Genomic DNA, 18,756 nt, shown 5'->3' with positions numbered 1-18,756 from the left:
CTCTCTCTTCTGCTTACTCCTCTCCACATTAGCATTCTTACTCTCATTGTTAGGCGCGCCAACTGTTGCTCTCCCGCTGCGATTGGTCAACTTTCTTTCGCTTGTCTTTTGCAGTCGTTCCGCCACTTGAGCAGCTTTTTGTTTTGATATCTTCGTATTAGTTGCGTTTGGTCGCTTGCCGCCAGCAGTTGTGGATCGCCTGCGCTAGCCATTGACACTGCGCACCTCATTCTCAATATTATCGACATTATCATAGCTTTTCGATTATCGCGCGTAAATAGAATTGAGTAAGTAGCCAGGCAGACATACATACATACAGACATTCATACATATGTATATCGATACTTTTGCATATTCATGAAAAACAAATGAATTCGCCCGTCCCAATGCAGCGCACTGCGAACACAAATCCAAAGTTTAATGTGAAACTTTCGCCACTAACGAGTTATTTTCTTTCGCCTTCGTTTTGTATTTGTTTTCGTGCCTGGTGCGGATCCAGGAACCATGTCGCTGCTCGTGGTGCTGCTCATTTTGTACATCATTTGGGATGTTAACTACTTCATCCGCTGCATTTTCACGGTGCTCGCCGGCCGGCTGTTCCAGGGCAAGCGCAAGGTGACGGACACCACAACCATCTACGGGCTGTGCACCTCGCAGGACGTGGACATCTTCCTGCGGCACATGAACAATGCGCGCTACCTGCGCGAACTGGACTTTGCTCGCTTCCACTTCTATGCGCTGACCAATCTCTACGAGCTGGTGCGTCAGCGCGGCGGCGGCGCCGTTCAAGGGGCCAGCAGCGTGCGCTATCGTCGCACCATTCCCATCTTCCATCCATACAAGATCCAGACGAGGCTCGTCTGGTGGGACGACAAGGCCATCTATCTGGAGCAACAGTTCATCACGCTGGCCGATGGCTTCGTCCGCGCCGTCGCCCTCTCCAAGCAGTGCATCACCAAGTGCAATGTCAACGAGCTGCTCAAGACCTATCCCGAGGCGGCCAAGCGGCCAGAGATGCCGGCGGATCTCAAGCTCTGGTTGGATGCCATCGAGGTGTCCAGCCAAAAGCTGCGCAAAGACAAATGAGCTCCAATTGGGCCGGTCCAATTGGAATGAACTGAATCCAATTTCGTTTACGTGTAGTTAAGTCTCTTCTTCGCCTTCCTCTTTCTTTCCCATCAATATTTTTTTTTACACTCTTTAGGCTTAGTTTCTTTTGCTTTCCCCTTTTCTTCATCGGTTCGTTTGCATAAATAAAATTAAATATATTTTTGTATGAGGCTAAAAAACGGGTTGTCTTTCTTGCTGGGGCAACAATGGCCTTACGTGACGTAACATTGCATAACGTAGTGTGATGTCAGCAACGGATTTAATTGTATATTGTCTATGACAATATTAAGTGTGTGCTTAACGTAACAACGTAACGTAATGAAACGTAACTGGAATTAACGTAATCAAGGGTGTCACTTAAAAGATGATATGAGATGCATGTATTTTCGATTGTCATTTAATAATATAGGCATGACGTAATGTTACGTAACAAAGCTAAACGTAACGCAAAGTCAGAAGGTTTACGTTTGTACCTATGTATAATTTATATGAGTTATGGAAATAATTTACGTATAACTATAACGAATAATATCATTACGTATGTAACGTAACGTAAGCAACTGTGTAAGTTGCTACACAGCTTTCTATGTGTCCCGTTAACTAAAGCTCAACTATTTAAGTGCTCAGCTGTTCAGTAAGCTTTCCACTTACGAAGTTTATTTTCGGAAGTTACTAATCAAACATAATTAGGTCTTACGTTATTTTGCACATATCCAATCCATCATTTACGTAACGACAGAGCTGTAAGAGCACAGCTTTCACTTTGATCATTAAAGCAAATTTTTCCCAAATTGTTTCCAAATTTAAACATTAATTATTATAATCTCTTATACCCTGTAACTTGTGAAGTGTCCCAAATAGGCTGACCAACTAAATGCCTTAGATCAAATAGGGTATATATTAGCATGCACTATCAGCTGGTGCCATTCAAGTATGCTCTACATCTGTATTTACAGGGTATACGCCCATCGACTACTCTTAAGCGAAACAGTGTAGCAAATTTGTTGGATAATTTATTACTTTAAGGCATCGGTTTATTTATATTCATTTTAAATCACCGTACGCAAGAGCTTAAAGCTTTTGTTGCAACTAAAGCTTTTAGCTTTTGTAAAGGGAACTCACACTAAACTTACATAGATACTAACGCGCTCAATTTGAACAAAAGATGGATTAATATTTACGCCACATAAGAGGTATACTTTGCTCTATATTCAGTGTGAAATTACTTCAGACTTAGAATAGATTGACATAAAGTCCTTAGCTACGCCTTTTGTTGTTTGAAAAGGTAACTCTTAGTCGTATACTCACTTGAAAAAAAAAAAAATAAAATAAAATAAAATAATAATAATAAAATAAAATAAAATATATATATTCATATATGTATATATATAACTTTACATATTTCATATACACCAATTGTTGATTTACAGGGTATGTTCTAGTCGTATACTCATCATGATGCCTCTTATAAGGCAACATATTAGATCACACATAGTCTACACATGTAAGTATTACATTCATCAACTGCTTGATTCTTTATTTTTACAGAGTATCTATAAGTCATATATTTCCTATAAACTTTTAAATGTAATATTATTAATTGAATAAACTCAAAAATTAAAACAAGAATACATATTAAGCATAAATTTAATATAAATTCAAAAGAACCTCATCAAAAGGGTATGCATATATGTTATGTGGCTTACAGAGTATCTTCTAGTCGTATACGCTTATTTTTAATGGCTGTATGAGATCTAGTTTTAATAAACTTTCAATAGACGCTCATCTAAAGGTCACAATAAGCGTTATAAGAAATAAATATGATTTTCCAGGGTATCTGCTAGTCGTACACACAAGAAAATTATGGTGCTCTGGTCAAAATAAATGAAAAACTATAACTGGATTAGAATATGCGGCCGGCATCTGTTTATTGTCAGACAGGGCATCTTCTAGTCGTATACACCCTGCCACGCAGTTGGCATTTGTTTATTAAACAAATCTCTTAAATTATATTACAGCACTTGTCTAGCCGCTGCTGCTGCGTCCCATTCACAATCTCATTTCCATTTCCATTTCCATTTGAATTTCCATTTTCTTGTTTTAGGCTAATTTATTTGTTCGTCCAACGAGGCGTATGCGCGATTTTATAGCGATTTATGGCTGTTTATAGCATTTAATATATCGGATAGGCACTTTTTTGTATTTTTTGGTAGAATTCGGTTTTATGGGCCGTTTCTCTGCTCGATTTGTCTCTGAAATGTGGATCAAAACGTGACACTGAAAACCTAAACATAAATCCCATTCATAAGTATGCAACGGGCGTACGCCAGAGAGAGAGAGAGAGAGCGAGAGAAAGAGAGACTGACAGAGGGAGAGAGAGAGGGAGAGCGAGCGAGAGCTTGCAACATGCTCCATTGTGGCAGCAGCTGCAGCAACATTTCGCCGTCTCTCGTGCGTGTTTTGTGACTATTTTTAACGTCGACGGCGAAGAATTTTCAGTTTACAATTTTCAGTCGATTTTGAACAGTCGCTGCGAGCGCATAGAACGAACAGCAGCAGCAGCAGCAGCAGCACGCGTCGAGGCAGCGGACAATAAATATAAATAAATTTAACTAAATCAAAAATATAACAAGAAATTAAACAAATAATAAATGTAAATTAAATTCAAATATTTTTTTTTTTTTTGCTCTGCTGCATTTGCCTAACGAATTATTAGTGTTGTAAAACAAGCAAAAAAAGAAAAAAGAGAATTGAAGTAAACTAATTTTTAAAAAATATTTAAAAAATTCACAAAAGCGTACAAAATATATGTAAAAGTGTTTTGATATTTTATAGTTTTTTTGTTGAGTGTTTTTTTTTTGTTTTTTTGAAATTTTTTTTGCTGTGACATTTGTTATTATTTTTGTGTTGCGAACGAACATCGAAGCGTTATAAAAACAAAAAGTATGTGCTGCCAATATATATAGACTATATATACATATATCTGTATGCATGTGTGTATGAAATCATGTACATGTAGCTTTAGTTAAGCATGTGCTGCTGATATTTATGCAGCTCACTTGTTGCGCCCGCGTTTCAAGTTTATTTATTGTAAATATTTATTTATTTATTATGCGAGCTCTAGAGACACAACAACAACAACAACAACAGCAGAAGCAACCATAACAACAACAAAATAGCTGCTTGCACAGTTTATTGACAGCAGCAACAGCAACAGCAATAGCAATAGCAGCAACAGTTGCCGCCACACAAAACCAGATTCCCAACAACTTGAAGTAATTTGCAACTGAAAAGAAATGTACAAAAGCCGAAGGGGGCGGCAGGCAGGCCTGGCTGGCGGGTGGGGGTAGAGGCTGAACGGGGGATGTCGTCAAAGTGAAGCTCTTAAAAATAACAACAGCAACAACAACAAAGAAAATAAACCAACTTCAAGCCGGATAGATGGCCATAGATTGGCCCGCTTTGAGCAGAGCCAAGAGACGGCGCAAAAAAAGAGAAAACTTTTTTCTTCTTATTATTTTTTTTTGCTGTAAAGCGCGACACTTTTTACAACAACAACAACAGCAGCAACAACATTGACAACAACAACCAGAGCAGCAACAACTTTGGCGGCTGGTCAAGCGCCAGTGAAAATGTCTGCGAAATGCGGTCTAGCGAGCCAAAACGACAATTGCTGGCCATGAAAATGAGCAGCAGCAGCAGCAGCAACAACAGCAACAGCAACAGCAGCAGCTTTGATAGCAGCAACAGCAGCAAAAGATTTCGTCTTAGAGCAGCTTAGATAGTTTGCCTGTTGCACAACAACAGACACAATAGCATCAAGAGCAGCAGCAACAACAGCAGCAGCAACAGCAGCTGTTGCTTTAGTCAGCACAGCAGCAACAGCAATTGAAAATAATGTTGTACGTTTGCCTCAACTTTCTATAACAGCAGCAATATGTGCTGCTGCAGCGACAATACTAACAGGAAGAGCAGCAGCAACTTCAACAGCTTAAGCAGCAACAGCAACAGCAGCAGGAGCAGCAGCAGCAGCAACATCAATAGCAATAGTTATTATAGTAGCAACAACAACAGCAACAGCAACATCTGCTGCCATTGCTCTTAGTTAGCTCTCAAAGTTCACTTTTGACTACTTTCCAATATGGGCAACAGCAACAACATGCTGAGCAGCAGCAGCAGCAGGCACAACAGCAACATTTACTGCTGCCAGCAACATGCGCTTTGTTATCCTTTTACGAACTTCATTTATCAATAAAGACACTAGCAGGAGCAACAATAGCAGGAGCAGCAGCAGCAACAGTTGCTATAGAATCAATATATTGCTGCTGCTCTATCCTTTCGTCTGACAGCAATATCATAGACATTGCTCGTCTCATAATGCATTAATGTGCTGTCATTTTACTCAACTTCCGGCGCAATCCAATTTTCGCTTATCAGCAATTGCCAACAACACACAGCAACAACAACAACAGCAGCAACGAGAGCAGTTGCCTCAGGCTGAGCGAATGCGCTGTCCTTTCGCTCAAACATTCCGTCTGATAGAGGAATACAAATGACAGCAACAGCATTGACAGCAGCAACATAGGCAATAGCATGGAGCAGCAGCAGCAGCAGCAGCAACAGCATCAACTTCCGGTTAACTGTCACTCTGCTCACTGTTTGCGCTTCCTCTGTGTTTGTCCAACAGCAGTAGCAATATTTGGCATAAATCGCAACAACAATCGTAGCAATATCAATAGCAGCAACAGCAGCAACAACAGCAGCAACAGCAACAACAGCAGCAACGGCAACAGTTAGAGCTAATTTCAGCTCTTTGCGTATACACACATCAATACAGTGCCAACAGCAACAGCAACAGCGATAGCAACAGCAACAGCAACAGCAACATCACCTCTCTTGTATTAACTGTCATTCCGCTCAAACTTCTTTGATATTTTCTCTGTCTCGTTCACTCTACTTCTATCTAGCTCTCTCTCCCTTTCCCCCTTTCTATATACACTCTCTGTACCATGGCCATCTTCCCCACAGCAGCAACCACAGCAACAGCTAGAGCTCATTTTTTTCATGCTGTGCACAGCAATGCAGGATATACCAGCAGCAGTAGCAACAGCTAACAACAGCAGCGAAACTTCCTTTTCCTCACTGCAATACAGGACATGCTAGCAGCAACAGACAAACAGACTAACATCAACAGCAGCAGCAAGAGCAACAACAACAGCAGCAACAACAGCAACACTAGTAACAGCAATAGCAATGGCAAGAGCTCATTTCAGTGTCTCCCTCTACACATAGTAATTCAGGGTAGAGTAGCATCAGCAACAGCAACAGCAACAACACCTCTAAAAGCAGCAACAGCAACAGCAACAGCAACAGCAACAGCAACACTAGTTGCTTTGCACTAACTGTCATTCTACTCAAACTCCTTTGCCCATCTCTCTCTCTCTCTCTTTCTCACCCTCTCTCTCCTTAGCGTGTCCCACTATTATACTGAACAGCAGCAACAACAGCAGCAACAGCTATCTTGCACCACAGCAATACAGGACACAGCAAACAGCAAGAGCAATATAAACTCAATATATAGCATCTCTTTCCACATAGCAACACAGGACACGCCAGCAACAGCAACAACAGCAGCAACAGAAACAGCAGCAACAGCAACACCAGCAACAGCAGCAGCAACAACAACAGCTACTTTCCCTCGTTGCCTTCACACTCTCACCCCTTGGCTTGTCCAGCACTCGACAACCCCCCCCCCCCCCCCTCCCCCTCTCTGCTCTAACCCTTTGACAGCTTTGGCAACTCTGAGATCTCTGAACTATGGCAGCGGCATTTGGGCAATTTTTGATGTGTGCACATAAATCACTCTCGCACATCCGCACACCAACACAAACACAGACACACACACACACACGTAGCTAGATAGTTGCTAGTTGAAGTGGGCAGTGCTGTGACTGTGGGCGTGGCAGTGGGCATAAGTAAATCGCAAATTTCCAGCGCCAAATGGCATTAAGTCCGTCGCGTTATTGAGTTAAATTGAAAAATAAGCGAGCGACAGTTGTTGTTGTTGTTGCTGCTGTTGTTGTTGTTGCTGCGGCTGCTGTTGTTGTCACTGTTGTTGTTGCGCACAGCAATTGTTCGCACTTGTCGCACAGCTCAACTGTGGCCCCCAAGCCATGTTGCGCATTATTTGCAACTATTTCATTGAGGCAACATCATCATCATCGTCATCATCGTCATCATCATCATCATTATTATCATCATTATTATTGTGAGCAGTCGGCTGGGTTAGACGGTTGCTGCTGTTGCTCTAGTTGTTGCATGCAACACGTTTGCTTGACACTTGTTGCTGCTTCCTTGGCGCGTGCTCGCGATTTTCGTTTGACTAGCCCTCGCCTTCGCCTTCGCCCTCGCTACCGCCACGCCCCCTCCAGCCGACCACCCCTTTGCCGCGAATGCTCCACTTGTTTTTGCTCTAATGAAAACTGATTGCAGCTGTGCCCTTGCCTGTCCACTTCCATGATATATTCTACCTCAGCCTCTACCTCGGCCTCTACCTCAGCCTCTACCTCACTTCTGATTCTGCCACTGCCTGTGCCTCTATCTCTGCCTCTACCTCTTTACACCCGCTTCTGCTTCTGTCTCTGCCTATGCCTCTACCTCAGCCTCTACCTCGGCTTCTGTTTCTGTTTCTCCCTCTGCTTCTGCCTCTGCCACTATCTTTGCCTCTACCTCTGCCTTTACCCCCGCTTCTGCTTCTGTCTCTGCCTCTACCTCTACCTCTGACTCTACCCCGGCCTCTACCCCTGCCTCCACTTCTGCTTCTGTCTCTGCCTCTAACTCAATTAGCAGCATGGCAAAACATTCGTGCCGCAATGATATCTCAAGGAATCATGTCGAGCTGTTATCGAGACGGAGAATTCTCGGCCTGAGTAACTTTTCATATTGTCTATCCTAAGACTTCAGTTAAGTACTTGAAAGTTTAGCCAATTTAGGAATGCATCTTTGGGCTATACCACTTTAAAATATCTTTTTATATACATTTTTATGCATGTACATGAACTGTAACCAAAGTTGCCTGGCTATCTGTTGATCTATCTATAGCTATATCTATAATATACCAAATCTATATTGATTTATATTTATATTTATATAGGGACTTATTTAACTCTATACAGATATATTTATAAACAATTCATAACCCCTCTAGCTCGTATAGCGAAACCTCTCATAGAAATGCTTTTTAAGGATTAGAGTAGGTAAAACTACCTATAGCTAAAACTGGAACAGCTATGAGTTCCACAAATCTCTACTTATATCTCTTATAAGATATCTGCTCAAATTTATTTATTTATCGGACTTCTATATAGGTATTTCCCATATGTACCTTTTAATTCTTCATCTTCGACTATCGTATCTAGATCGTTTCTTATATTCATATATAGTCCATAGATTTTCCCTATTTGGTTTCTATATCTAGAATTGTCTGTATATATTCTCGTCTCTTTCTACGTCTTTATCTTTTTCGCTCTTCTAACCCTCAAAATTTGCCCATTTCCCGAAAAATCTGGAAAATGTTGGTCTCTATTAAGTCTATCTTATCTTATAGTCGATTAGCTCCCGCCTTTCGTCTGCTTAACTGGGCAGTGCCTAGTCCCGAGCAATTCATTTGTCTAGCTATAATTAGTTTTATGTTGCTAGTCAAGCTTAGGTCAGAGTAAGTCTCTCTCTATCTTCCCCTCACTCTCTATCTCTATCTCTCTCTCTCTCTCTCTCTCTCTATCTCTCTCTCTCTCTGGCTCTATTGTAAATCTAATGTAAGCTAAACAATTCAATTGGAATTTGGGGTCAACTGTGATTCGACTGACCTACGCTTACTATTTAAGGCAAATAAGAAAGAAAGAAAAAATGAAAAACTAGACGCAGCTGGAGAAAACGAGTAAGCAAATGGGTTTATTTCGTATTCCCTCTGATCCAAGTAATGCCCCCCGTAGCTGCTGTTGTTTTTCTGTAATTTGAGCTGTAGAATTTCATAATAATCGCAGTGGTTGTTGTTGTTGTTGTAAGTCGTCAATTTATTAAGCTTTACATATGTATGTGTGTGTGTGTGTGTGTATCTATATGCAACAGCTGCAATTTTTGCGGCTAGCCAATTGCTTAATATATACAGACATGCATATACATATATATTTATATATACATACATACATGCATATATATATATAAATATTTTATATAATATATATTCATATAGCTCCCGCTGGCATTTATCCAGTTACATCGCTGCAAAGGAAATACAATGGAAAAATGAGACAAACAGAAATAATTTGTTGAAATTTATGAATTAGAATTTATTTATACAGCACACACACACACACACACACATACATTTGTTCCCAGTGATATCCGAAAAAAGCGCGCATTTAATAGATACAAATGTATCTAATGAATGCAGCGCAACGCGCGTTCAAGTCTGCGCCTGATTTATGCATACTCTCTCTCTCTCTCTCTGTTTCTCTATCTCCCTTTTGCATACTCTCTTTAACCCTCTCCCTCCCTCTCTCTCTCTCTCTCTCTCTCTCTCTTTAGCTGCTCGCTGGAAGATGGGCAACGCCGGCTACACATGCATCCGTCGCACCTTTTGCTGGCTCAACATCATTTTGTGGGTGAGTTTTTTTAGCTTTAAATATATTTCTTTTTTTCGTATAACCAGCTGACAACGCGGCCAGGGCCGGATATGCTGTTGTTGCTGCAACAACAACAACAACAACAACATCTGCAACAACAATGGACAACAATACACCAAATCGATGCGACGCCGGCTAAAAGTTCTCAGCCTCTGCAGCGTCTGCAGCGGAAACGTCAAAGTTGTTCCATTGTCTCACAAACTCTCTAGCGCTATCTCTGTCTCACTGCCATCCTCTCTACCTCTCTCTCTCCCTCTACCTCTCTCTCTCTCTCTTTTGTTAGGCAACAGGCTGTTACAGCAGCTGTTGCTGCATTTTCAATGGAACCATTTATCGATTATAAGTTTATCGGCCTCCTTCCCTAGCTCTTCCATCAATCATCGTCTCACATCTTCTTCTTTCTAATGCCTTTCATCCCACACTTGCTATCGATTATTATCGATAATTGGCATATATTGTTATCGTATGCCCCTCTCTCCCTTTTCGACGCCTTTCCATACGTTACTCGCTATCGATTATCATCGATAAATTATATCTCTTATTACTATCTTTCGCATTCGTTTACCAATAGCTATCTTTTCCCTCTGCCTAACTCCCTGTCCACCCCGCCATTCATCATCTCTCATTTACTTCTCCCATATCCCTCACTTGAAATCGGCTATTATCGATAAATTGTGCCCGTTTTTGACATCCTTTGCAATCGTATGCCGATAATCAGGTTATCGCTCTCCCTACCATCACTCATCTACTCTTCTATGCCTTACATCGCACGCTTGCTAGCGATAATTATCGATATGTTTTATCTTAATTTGCTTACAGCTCTGCAGTTGCGCCTTTCTCGGCGCTGGACTGTGGCTGCGCCTCAGCTACGAGGGCTACGCAACGCTGCTGCCGCAGCATGCGGGCCTCAGTGCGGACACGATCTTCATGTGCATCGGTGGCATCGGCTTTGTGGTCAGCTTCTTCGGCTGCTGCGGCGCCTGGGTGCAGTCGCGCTGCCTGCTCGTGCTGGTAAGTGCAAAGGGGCGACAGCCATATCGAGGGCGTACTGTAATCTAATCGGCTGTCCACTGCAGTACTTCATGCTGATTGTGATGCTGTTCATGAGCGAGTTCCTCGTCGGCTCCATTGCGTTCCTCTTCCGCGGCGGCCTCGGACGCACCCTGGCCAACGAGCTGCGCTTCGGCATCGAGCGTCACTATAATGCCAGCGATCGGGGCTCCCTGGTGGCGCCATCTGTGGCCGCCATATGGGACAGCGTTCAACAGTCGGTGAGTTATTTCTCTCTCTCTCCCTCTCTCTCTCTCTCTCTCTCTCTCTCTCTCTCTCTCTTACTGTATATATAACATACATATATATTTCTATACTCTATTCGCTATGTGGGAGTGGGGCTAAGTGGAGAATGGCTACTCCATCTGTTACCTACTATATGAGAAGGGATTCTACAATAGCAACAGCGTTAGCTTATGGCAAATATTTGGGAAAAAAATATATATATATATCAAGCTCCTATATATTCTGGGATCGACGCGTTCAAACATAGGGACAGACGGACAGGGCTAAATCGACTCGACTCGTCGCCCTGATCAAGAATACCATTATACCCTGATTGCCCATTTTCAATGGGTTCATAGCATGAATATGTTAACGATAAATTAACAATAAGCTAATTAATAAGCAATTAATAAGCTAAGACCTGAATTGTAGAGCTTGAAAACCATCAGACTCTCTCAACGAATTGTAAGGTTCTTAGCTCTGGCTGATACGAAAGGATCCCGGACGGCAGGCCACCGTTTGAAAATCACTTAATGGCGATAATAATATTATTTTAGAGCCGCGGCTAATCTTACAATTAGAAACCATCTGGTGCTCTCGGTATACATTTTTACGATTATCAAATTTCACGTACGTATTCCTTTTTGAGTGGAGCAAAGGCCTACATTGACTAAAAAATTCTGTAGAAAACTTTGACACGAAAAATATGTGGAGCAAAATGGTATACGGATAGAAAGTCATTACGGAACGAGGGCATTACAGCTTTTGGCTGTGGAACTACGAAGCTAAACAGTGCTTAACTAGTGGTTTACAGTAGTCATAACAGTTGTAGAGCCACTGGGATATACAGTTTTGGAGTCGCGAAGAGCTGACTCTTTTGCTAGGAAGCCACCACATTTGCGAATAGAGTATGTCGATAAAGGCAACTGTTTCACTCTCTCTCTCTCTCTCTTTCTCTCTCTCTTACAGTTTGAATGCTGCGGCGTCTCGTCATTTGAGGATTGGTACGACATTCAGTCATGGAGCGGCAAGCGCTGGGTGCCCGACTCCTGCTGCCGGCAGCTGTACGATCAGCGCCAACTGCTGACGGAGGGCTCCGGCGACGGGCTGGGCGCGATGCGTGTGGACTGCGGACGGTCGGAGAATCCGTCGCTGTGGTGGGACAAGGGCTGCGCCCACTCGCTGCAGAACTGGTTCAACGGCCAGCTGAACGTGGTGGGCGCCATCGGGCTGGGCATCGCCTTCGTGCAGCTGTTCGGGCTGATCACCTCGATGCTGCTGTTCTGCACCGTGAAGCACAAGCGGGCATCGGACACCTACAAGTCGTACTCCCCCTCAATCGATCCGCAGACGCGCACCAGCAGCTGGGAGGATTGAACTCGATTGTAGCTAGCGGCGAGAATTTCTAAAGCGGCGCCTCGATCAAGGCTATATAATGCATAATGATTATTTCTATATAGATGCATATAGATATCAACTTCTTTTTCTCCTTCTTCTTCGTCTTCTTCAAGTTCTTTTGCGAAATGTGCCAAAAATTAATTTAAATATTAGTTTCCGTATGCCTTATTATAATAATTATTAGTGATGCATCATCCGAAACCCCAGCTGAGTTCGCCGTTCGTCTAATTAGTATTTCTCTCTTATTCAGTATTCACTGTAAGCGACGGTGCGTGCCTCAGCTCTATTCACTGTATCCAACTAGCTTTCTGGTATATCCATATTGTGATGTGCTCATCTAGTTTATATAGCTCTCCCTATATATAGATCTATTGGAACGACAACTGCCCGAAGGTTTATATATGGAATATAGATACAATATACAGATATATATCGATATATATTTATTATCATATGCGTATATATGTCAAGCACATTCCTAAACAGAATCAATAACAAACGTTCTATTTAAGCTATAAAATAAATTAAACTATTTATTTAAATAAAAGTTATAAAAAAATTATTAATAATAAAGAAATATATAAAATATAAAGATGTTTTCTTTTTTGAGGTTGTAACACTCAATACTCCTTCTTCTTCTTCCCTAGAGACCCACTAGCTTGCCTCCGATAATATCCAATTGAGCGGTAATTCCCTTCGAAACGGTGCGCGCCAGTTCCTTGGGTTTCTGTAATGCAGACGATAAAAGTAAGAAAAAAATCTATTGTATATATTATTCAATACATCTATCAGTATATTCACATCAATCGTTCCTTAATATTGATATTGATATTTGCTGCAGTGGATTGTAGATAGTTAAGTCTGAATCTGATAACGTCAGAGTGAGAGGGCTTTAGACTGTGGAAGAAGAGGGCTGATAGGCGAGCTCTACCTTGGTGAGGAGTTCAAGGAAGAGAAGCGACTGGGGCAAAAAGAGGCGGCAGCAAAGGAAAACTGCTGCGCTAGAGACGTAAGACTAGACCTAGTCGGAGCACTTACATTTAAGAAGAAATCATTAGATTAGATGAACCGGGAACGAATAAATACTAAGAAACTCTGAGATAGAAGATCGAGCAAGGAGATACCATCATAAGTACACATATATTCAAGGAAAAAACAAGAGATTTTTTTATCGATTACAAATGATCGATAATTTTGCATGCATATATTTAGACCATCAAAATTTTACAGATAGGCCTAGAAGTAACTACGATCATAACAAGAATTATTATAAATATAATAAATAATCAAGCGCAACAGACGATCAAAGAACGAGAGCTTGCGAGGCTTGCAGTACATATAGCTTAGAAGCAATAATGCTGTTATAAATAGTAAAGAAAGTATGCCAAAGAGCTCGACGATATGGTCGTTCATATAAGTAAAAACCGGTGCTGGATTCAGTAGCACCTTGGGTGGTTTACATCCACGAGCAATGAGCTTGTTCAATTTCTTAAAGTGTTTCTCACACTTGAGTGGCACGCGGCGCAATATCTTGGCCTTGGGCTTTATTGGAGGATATTCGACTAGGCATTGCACTATCTTCCGGGCAATTTGGCGAGTGCCACTGGGCTTAGTGCGATGACTTTCCTTTTGACTGTGCATACGAATCCGCGGCATCACTTTCAACGGTGGATTGATATGTTCTAAAGACTGCACAAGTCGAGGAGTTAGTTGCGATCTCAAAGAGAGTCGGGCGTAACCGACTATACAATACTCGTTCACACTTCATAGCAAGAGCTTTACAGGTCTAAGCCAATTGGCAGTACACGAATCGTTAGCAGAGAAAGATCTAGATCTCAATGAACCAAGGGATTCACGTATCAGTGGATAAACGGACCGATCGTATCGGCGTATAGCCGCACTAATGGAACAATGGACCAACGGATCAATAGATGAATGAATAAACGGACAAATGGATCCCATGAATAATGCACCGACCCATTGATAAATAAGTCTATGGGCCATTAATTCATAGATACGTTAGCCTATGAGTCCGATGGTTCGTTGGATCGATTGATCCATCAATCCATCGATCCATTGGCCCATACTTATCAATGGGTCAGACCATCGGACGGATCTATGAATTAACGGATCCATGGATTCATGTATCAATGAGCCCACGGGCATCTACACAGAGCATCTTGGACGGACAGACAGTTCCAGCTGGGGCGGACAGCAAATAAGTTCTTTTTTCTCAGATTGTGAACGGGCTGAACCAATGTATATATTCGCTTACTTCCGAATCGCTAATATCACTAATTATTTCGCCATCCTCTGACGGATAGCCCAAGCGATTTGTCTTGTTCAATATATCCAATACTTTATAGTGCCTAGCGGTGCCTAGGGCCTGATAGTCGTCCATCTCAAAATCGTTGTCACTATCCTCAAACTGCACTTGTTTGGGCACATTACGATTCCATTTTGAATGTGGATTATTGACGGCTAGAGGCGAATTTCCTGCCTCGCTTCTTGAATAACGTTTCTTTTTTCCAGAATACATTTTCGATTATTTAATTTCAACTACTTATATTTTTTTTGTCGGAAAAATAAAATTTTATACTTTTTTTTTTGAAATAATGTGTTCAGCTGTAGAAATAACTTATGAGTGAGGACTGAGCTCTGATGCTGGCGACCAAATCAAGTCGGTCGAGTCAAGGCCTCCTTTGATTGAGAAAATTGTGTAAAAAAGGTAGTGGAGCAAAGACGACATTGATTGGAAAATTCGACAGAAAGTTGTGTGGAGCAAAGCCGACATTGATAGATAAATTCTGTACAAAATACTGTGGAGCAAAAGGCAACATTGCTTGAAAAATTCTGTAGGAAAGTTTACAATGCAAACATACAATATATATATAAGCAAAATGATCTAATTACGTGTCCTAGTTCATCTTAAGGCTTTGCCTAAGCCGCTTAGGCCTAGTTCAGGAAAGTGCAAGCCCTATGTAAGGTCAATGTTGAAGCTTTTCCATTTATGGAACTCAAATCATATACAAAACATAGATAACAATATTTGCATGTATGATTGAACATATCATGAGCCATAAATATGCTGAGCTTTTTTATAGAGCTATTAAATAATTTATAGCTGTGACTATTTGTTTAGGTTCGGCCTTCGGGCGGAACCTTAAACAAAACCAGAAGCGGGGAAGGCAACAGATAGAGAGAGAGAGAGAGAGAGAGACGAGCGGGGCTTGGGGCGCGGCAGCTCTTGTGCAATGCAACGTGTGAATCAAGTAACGCAAGCGCAGACAATTCACACACGAAAAGAGCTACAGATGCGGTGGTTGAGTGAGAGAGGGAGAGAGAGGTAAGGGCAAACTCACCTGTATGAAACTGTTGAGAAAATTGGAGAAGGCCTCATAGCCATTGACAATTGAGCGCGATATGTTGTCGAACTTGTCACCATTGTTGCCATACTTCTCATGCTCGTTGATGCTGTCCAAAATGGGCACAGGCTGCAATTAATAAAAGTGATCAGTGAACAGTAGTGATCAGTGATAAGTGATTAAATGTGATCAGCAGTGATTAGCAGTGATTAGCAGTGATCAGCAGTGATCCTCAGTGGTCAGTGATAAGCGGTGATTAGCAGTAATCAGGGATCTGTGATCAGCAGTGATCAGTAATCAGTGATCAGCAGTGATCCTCAGTGGCCAGTGATAAGCAGTGATTAGCAGTGGTCAGGAATAAATGATCAGTAATTAGTGATCAGAAGTAATCCTCAGTGGTAAGTAATTAGCAATGGTCAGTGATAGGCAGTGATCAAACGTGATCAGCAGAGGGCAAGGATGTGGGATCAGCAGTGATCAGTAATCAGTGAACACAAGTGGTCAGGAATATGTATGTAATCAGCACTGATTCTCAGTGGTCAGTGATAAGCAATGATATGCAGTGTGCAGTGATCAGTGATCAAAAGTGATCAACAGTGATTAGGGATATATGAACAGCAGTGATCCTCAGTGGTTAGTGATCAGCAGTGGTCAGGGATATATGATCAGTAATTAGTGATCAGAAGTAATCCGCAGTGGTAAGTGATTAGCAATGGTCAGTAATAGGTAGTGATCAAAAGTGATCAGCAGAGGTCAAGGATGTGTGTTTCAGCAGTGATCAGTAATCAGTGAAAGTCGTAAGGAATGTAATATGTAATCAGCACTGATTCTCAGTTTTCAATGATAGGCAATGATATGCAGTGCGCAGTGATCAGTGATCAAAAGTGATCAACAGTGATTAGGGATATATGAACAGCAGTGATCCTCAGTGGTTAGTGATCAGCAGTGATCACCAGCCATTAGCAGCTCTGATCAACAGTAGCAAAAGTGGTCAGCAGTGATCTGCGATCAGTGATCACTGGTGATCAGTAATCCGTGATCAGTCACTTACATGCGTGAGATCAGTCAGCTTCTGCTGTGTATTGTCGTAGGCGCTGAGCACCTTGGAGGGCAGAGCCTCGCGCTCCAGATTCACAGACTCCGCTGTCTTGGCAGGCTCGGGCAGCAGCGAGATCTGTTGATTGTTGTTCGTGAGTTCACTTAGCGTGTGTTCACTGTATAGAATACCTTGGCTATACGCACCTTGAAGCCCGCCTCGCTGGCGGCCGAGCTCTCTGAACTGTCGGCCGCATCTTCTGCAAACGCATCGAGTGCACCGAAATCTGCGGCCGAGACTTGTGCATCGATGGGCGTGGCACCGTCCGGGGTGGCAGGCGCCAGGGGCAGGCTCAGCGCCAGCTGCACGGCCAGCAGCAACAGCAGCGAAATCTTGAGCATTGCGTGAGAGATTATGAAACGCGGCGCTTACGAAATGAAAGTAAAAGCGCGAAAATAAAATCCGGAATCGCAGGCCAGGGCGCAGTGGGCGTAGTAGGCGGAGTTGGCAGTGTAAACAGAGTAGGCAGAGCTGCTTTTGCGTACGGTCCGAGCGTGACCAGCTCCAACTATCAACTGACTTGAAGCGTCTGCGCAACGATTTGATTTCTTTTTTCTTTGCATCGTATTCATGTTTTTCTTCATTTCATGATTTGCTTTAGCCTGAACGCTTGGACATTGGCAAACACACTCGCTGGCGCTGCTCCACTCGATGATACATATATATATATACATATGTATGTATGTGGATATATATACTTACATACATATATGTATTTGGTTGGTAGACGTGCAGCTCGACGTTTCGACAACCGCTTGGCTGGCGGTCATCTGCACTTCAAAGGGAAAAGGTGACACCTCATTAAAAATAAAAAAATATCATAAAACGGACGGACGAATGAGCCGACGGACGGACAGAGAGTTTAATTAAACAGCGGAAACTGAAACTGAAATTTAGTTAAAACAATAAACAAAACAGAGACAGAAAGTGCAATAGTAATAGCAATAGTAATAGTAATAATAATAGTAATAGTAATAGTAATAGTAATAGTAATAGTAATAGTAATAGTAATAGTAATAGTAATAGTAATAGTAATAGTAATAGTAATAGTAATAGTAATAGTAATAGTAATAGTAATAGTAATAGTAATAGTAATAGTAATAGTAATAGTAATAGTAATAGTAATAGTCATAGTAATAGTAATAGTAATAGTAATAGTAATAGTAATAGTAATAGTAATAGTATAGTAATAGTAATAGTAATAGTAATAGTAATAGTAATAGTAATAGTAATAATAGTAATAGTAATAGTAATAGTAGTATAGTAATAGTAATAGTAGTAATAGTAATAGTAATAGTAATAGTAATAGTAATAGTAATAGTAATAGTAATAGTAATAGTAATAGTAATAGTAATAGTAATAGTAATAGTAATAGTAATAGTAATAGTAATAGTAATAGTAATAGTAATAGTAATAGTAATAGTAATAGTAATAGTAATAGTAATAGTAATAGTAATAGTAATAGTAATAGTAATAGTAATAGTAATAGTAATAGTAATAGTAATAGTAATAGTAATAGTAATAGTAATAGTAATAGTAATAGTAATAGTAATAGTAATAGTAATAGTAATAGTAATAGTAATAGTAATAGTAATAGTAATAGTAATAGTAATAGTAATAGTAATTGATATTATTATCGATATGAATTGTGGATTCGTTCAATCGTAAACATCAGTTGCGCTTGTTTGAACAAGACTTGGTCCATCGTTAAATTATTGCTGTTGCTGCTGTTGTTGTCGTCTGGCCCGTTTGTGTTATGCAACATGTTGCAAGCAGCGCGACTAAAACGGACGGTGGCTCAAGTGGTTGCAGCGCAAGTCATTTGCCA

At 41.2% G+C, this 18,756-nt stretch overlaps 4 protein-coding genes across 5 annotated transcripts; 2 read left to right on the top strand and 2 right to left on the bottom strand.

Moving 5' to 3' along the window:
• Positions 1-130: 130 nt before the first annotated feature.
• On the top strand, positions 131-1,289 carry LOC108618757 (protein THEM6). The gene is made up of 2 exons (XM_018014880.2): positions 131-287; positions 500-1,289. The coding sequence occupies exon 2, from the start codon at positions 505-507 to the stop codon at positions 1,084-1,086; it is 582 nt and encodes a 193-aa protein (XP_017870369.1). The 5' UTR covers positions 131-287; positions 500-504; the 3' UTR covers positions 1,087-1,289.
• Positions 1,290-3,606: 2,317 nt separating this feature from the next.
• Tsp5D (Tetraspanin 5D) lies at positions 3,607-13,059 on the top strand. Of its 2 annotated transcripts, XM_018014874.2 has the most exons (5): positions 3,607-4,053; positions 9,697-9,773; positions 10,614-10,805; positions 10,871-11,065; positions 12,039-13,059. In XM_018014874.2, the coding sequence occupies exons 2-5, from the start codon at positions 9,711-9,713 to the stop codon at positions 12,444-12,446; spliced, it is 858 nt and encodes a 285-aa protein (XP_017870363.1). In that variant the 5' UTR covers positions 3,607-4,053; positions 9,697-9,710; the 3' UTR covers positions 12,447-13,059. The 2 variants fall into 2 exon arrangements, with proteins under 2 accessions (XP_017870363.1, XP_089331174.1); XM_089475048.1 differs by lacking the exon at positions 9,697-9,773.
• On the bottom strand, positions 13,008-17,464 carry LOC108618758 (uncharacterized). Its single transcript, XM_018014881.2, has 4 exons — positions 17,075-17,464; positions 16,884-17,006; positions 15,830-15,961; positions 13,008-13,194 (listed from the first exon to the last, which is right to left on the bottom strand). Exons 1-4 carry the CDS (start codon positions 17,267-17,269, stop codon positions 13,111-13,113), a joined length of 534 nt encoding a protein of 177 aa, XP_017870370.1. The 5' UTR covers positions 17,270-17,464; the 3' UTR covers positions 13,008-13,110.
• On the bottom strand, positions 13,657-15,132 carry LOC108618756 (uncharacterized). Its single transcript, XM_018014879.2, has 2 exons — positions 14,743-15,132; positions 13,657-14,156 (listed from the first exon to the last, which is right to left on the bottom strand). The coding sequence occupies exons 1-2, from the start codon at positions 15,004-15,006 to the stop codon at positions 13,704-13,706; spliced, it is 717 nt and encodes a 238-aa protein (XP_017870368.1). The 5' UTR covers positions 15,007-15,132; the 3' UTR covers positions 13,657-13,703.
• Positions 17,465-18,756: the final 1,292 nt, after the last annotated feature.

The sequence above is a fragment of the Drosophila arizonae genome, chromosome X (genome assembly GCF_054131065.1).
Source record: "Drosophila arizonae isolate 15081-1271.41 chromosome X, UAZ_ARI_1.0, whole genome shotgun sequence".
Classification (NCBI taxonomy): domain Eukaryota; kingdom Metazoa; phylum Arthropoda; class Insecta; order Diptera; family Drosophilidae; genus Drosophila; species Drosophila arizonae.
The sequence above is the reverse complement of the archived record's forward strand: the minus strand, read 5'-3'. Positions and strand labels throughout refer to the sequence as shown.

Coding starts and splice junctions, on each gene's coding strand:
- Tsp5D (XM_018014874.2), top strand. CDS start 9,711: ATGGGCAACGCCGGCTACACATGCATCCGTCGCACCTTTTGCTGGCTC. Junction 10,806..10,870: donor CGCGCTGCCTGCTCGTGCTG/GTAAGTGCAAAG, acceptor TGTCCACTGCAG/TACTTCATGCTGATTGTGAT. Junction 11,066..12,038: donor GGGACAGCGTTCAACAGTCG/GTGAGTTATTTC, acceptor TCTCTCTTACAG/TTTGAATGCTGCGGCGTCTC.
- LOC108618756 (XM_018014879.2), bottom strand. CDS start 15,006: ATGTATTCTGGAAAAAAGAAACGTTATTCAAGAAGCGAGGCAGGAAAT. Junction 14,157..14,742: donor GTGATATTAGCGATTCGGAA/GTAAGCGAATAT, acceptor CGACTTGTGCAG/TCTTTAGAACATATCAATCC.
- LOC108618758 (XM_018014881.2), bottom strand. CDS start 17,269: ATGCTCAAGATTTCGCTGCTGTTGCTGCTGGCCGTGCAGCTGGCGCTG. Junction 15,962..16,883: donor AGCTGACTGATCTCACGCAT/GTAAGTGACTGA, acceptor TATTAATTGCAG/CCTGTGCCCATTTTGGACAG. Junction 13,195..15,829: donor TTCTCAACAGTTTCATACAG/GTGAGTTTGCCC, acceptor TCTGCATTACAG/AAACCCAAGGAACTGGCGCG.
- LOC108618757 (XM_018014880.2), top strand. CDS start 505: ATGTCGCTGCTCGTGGTGCTGCTCATTTTGTACATCATTTGGGATGTT.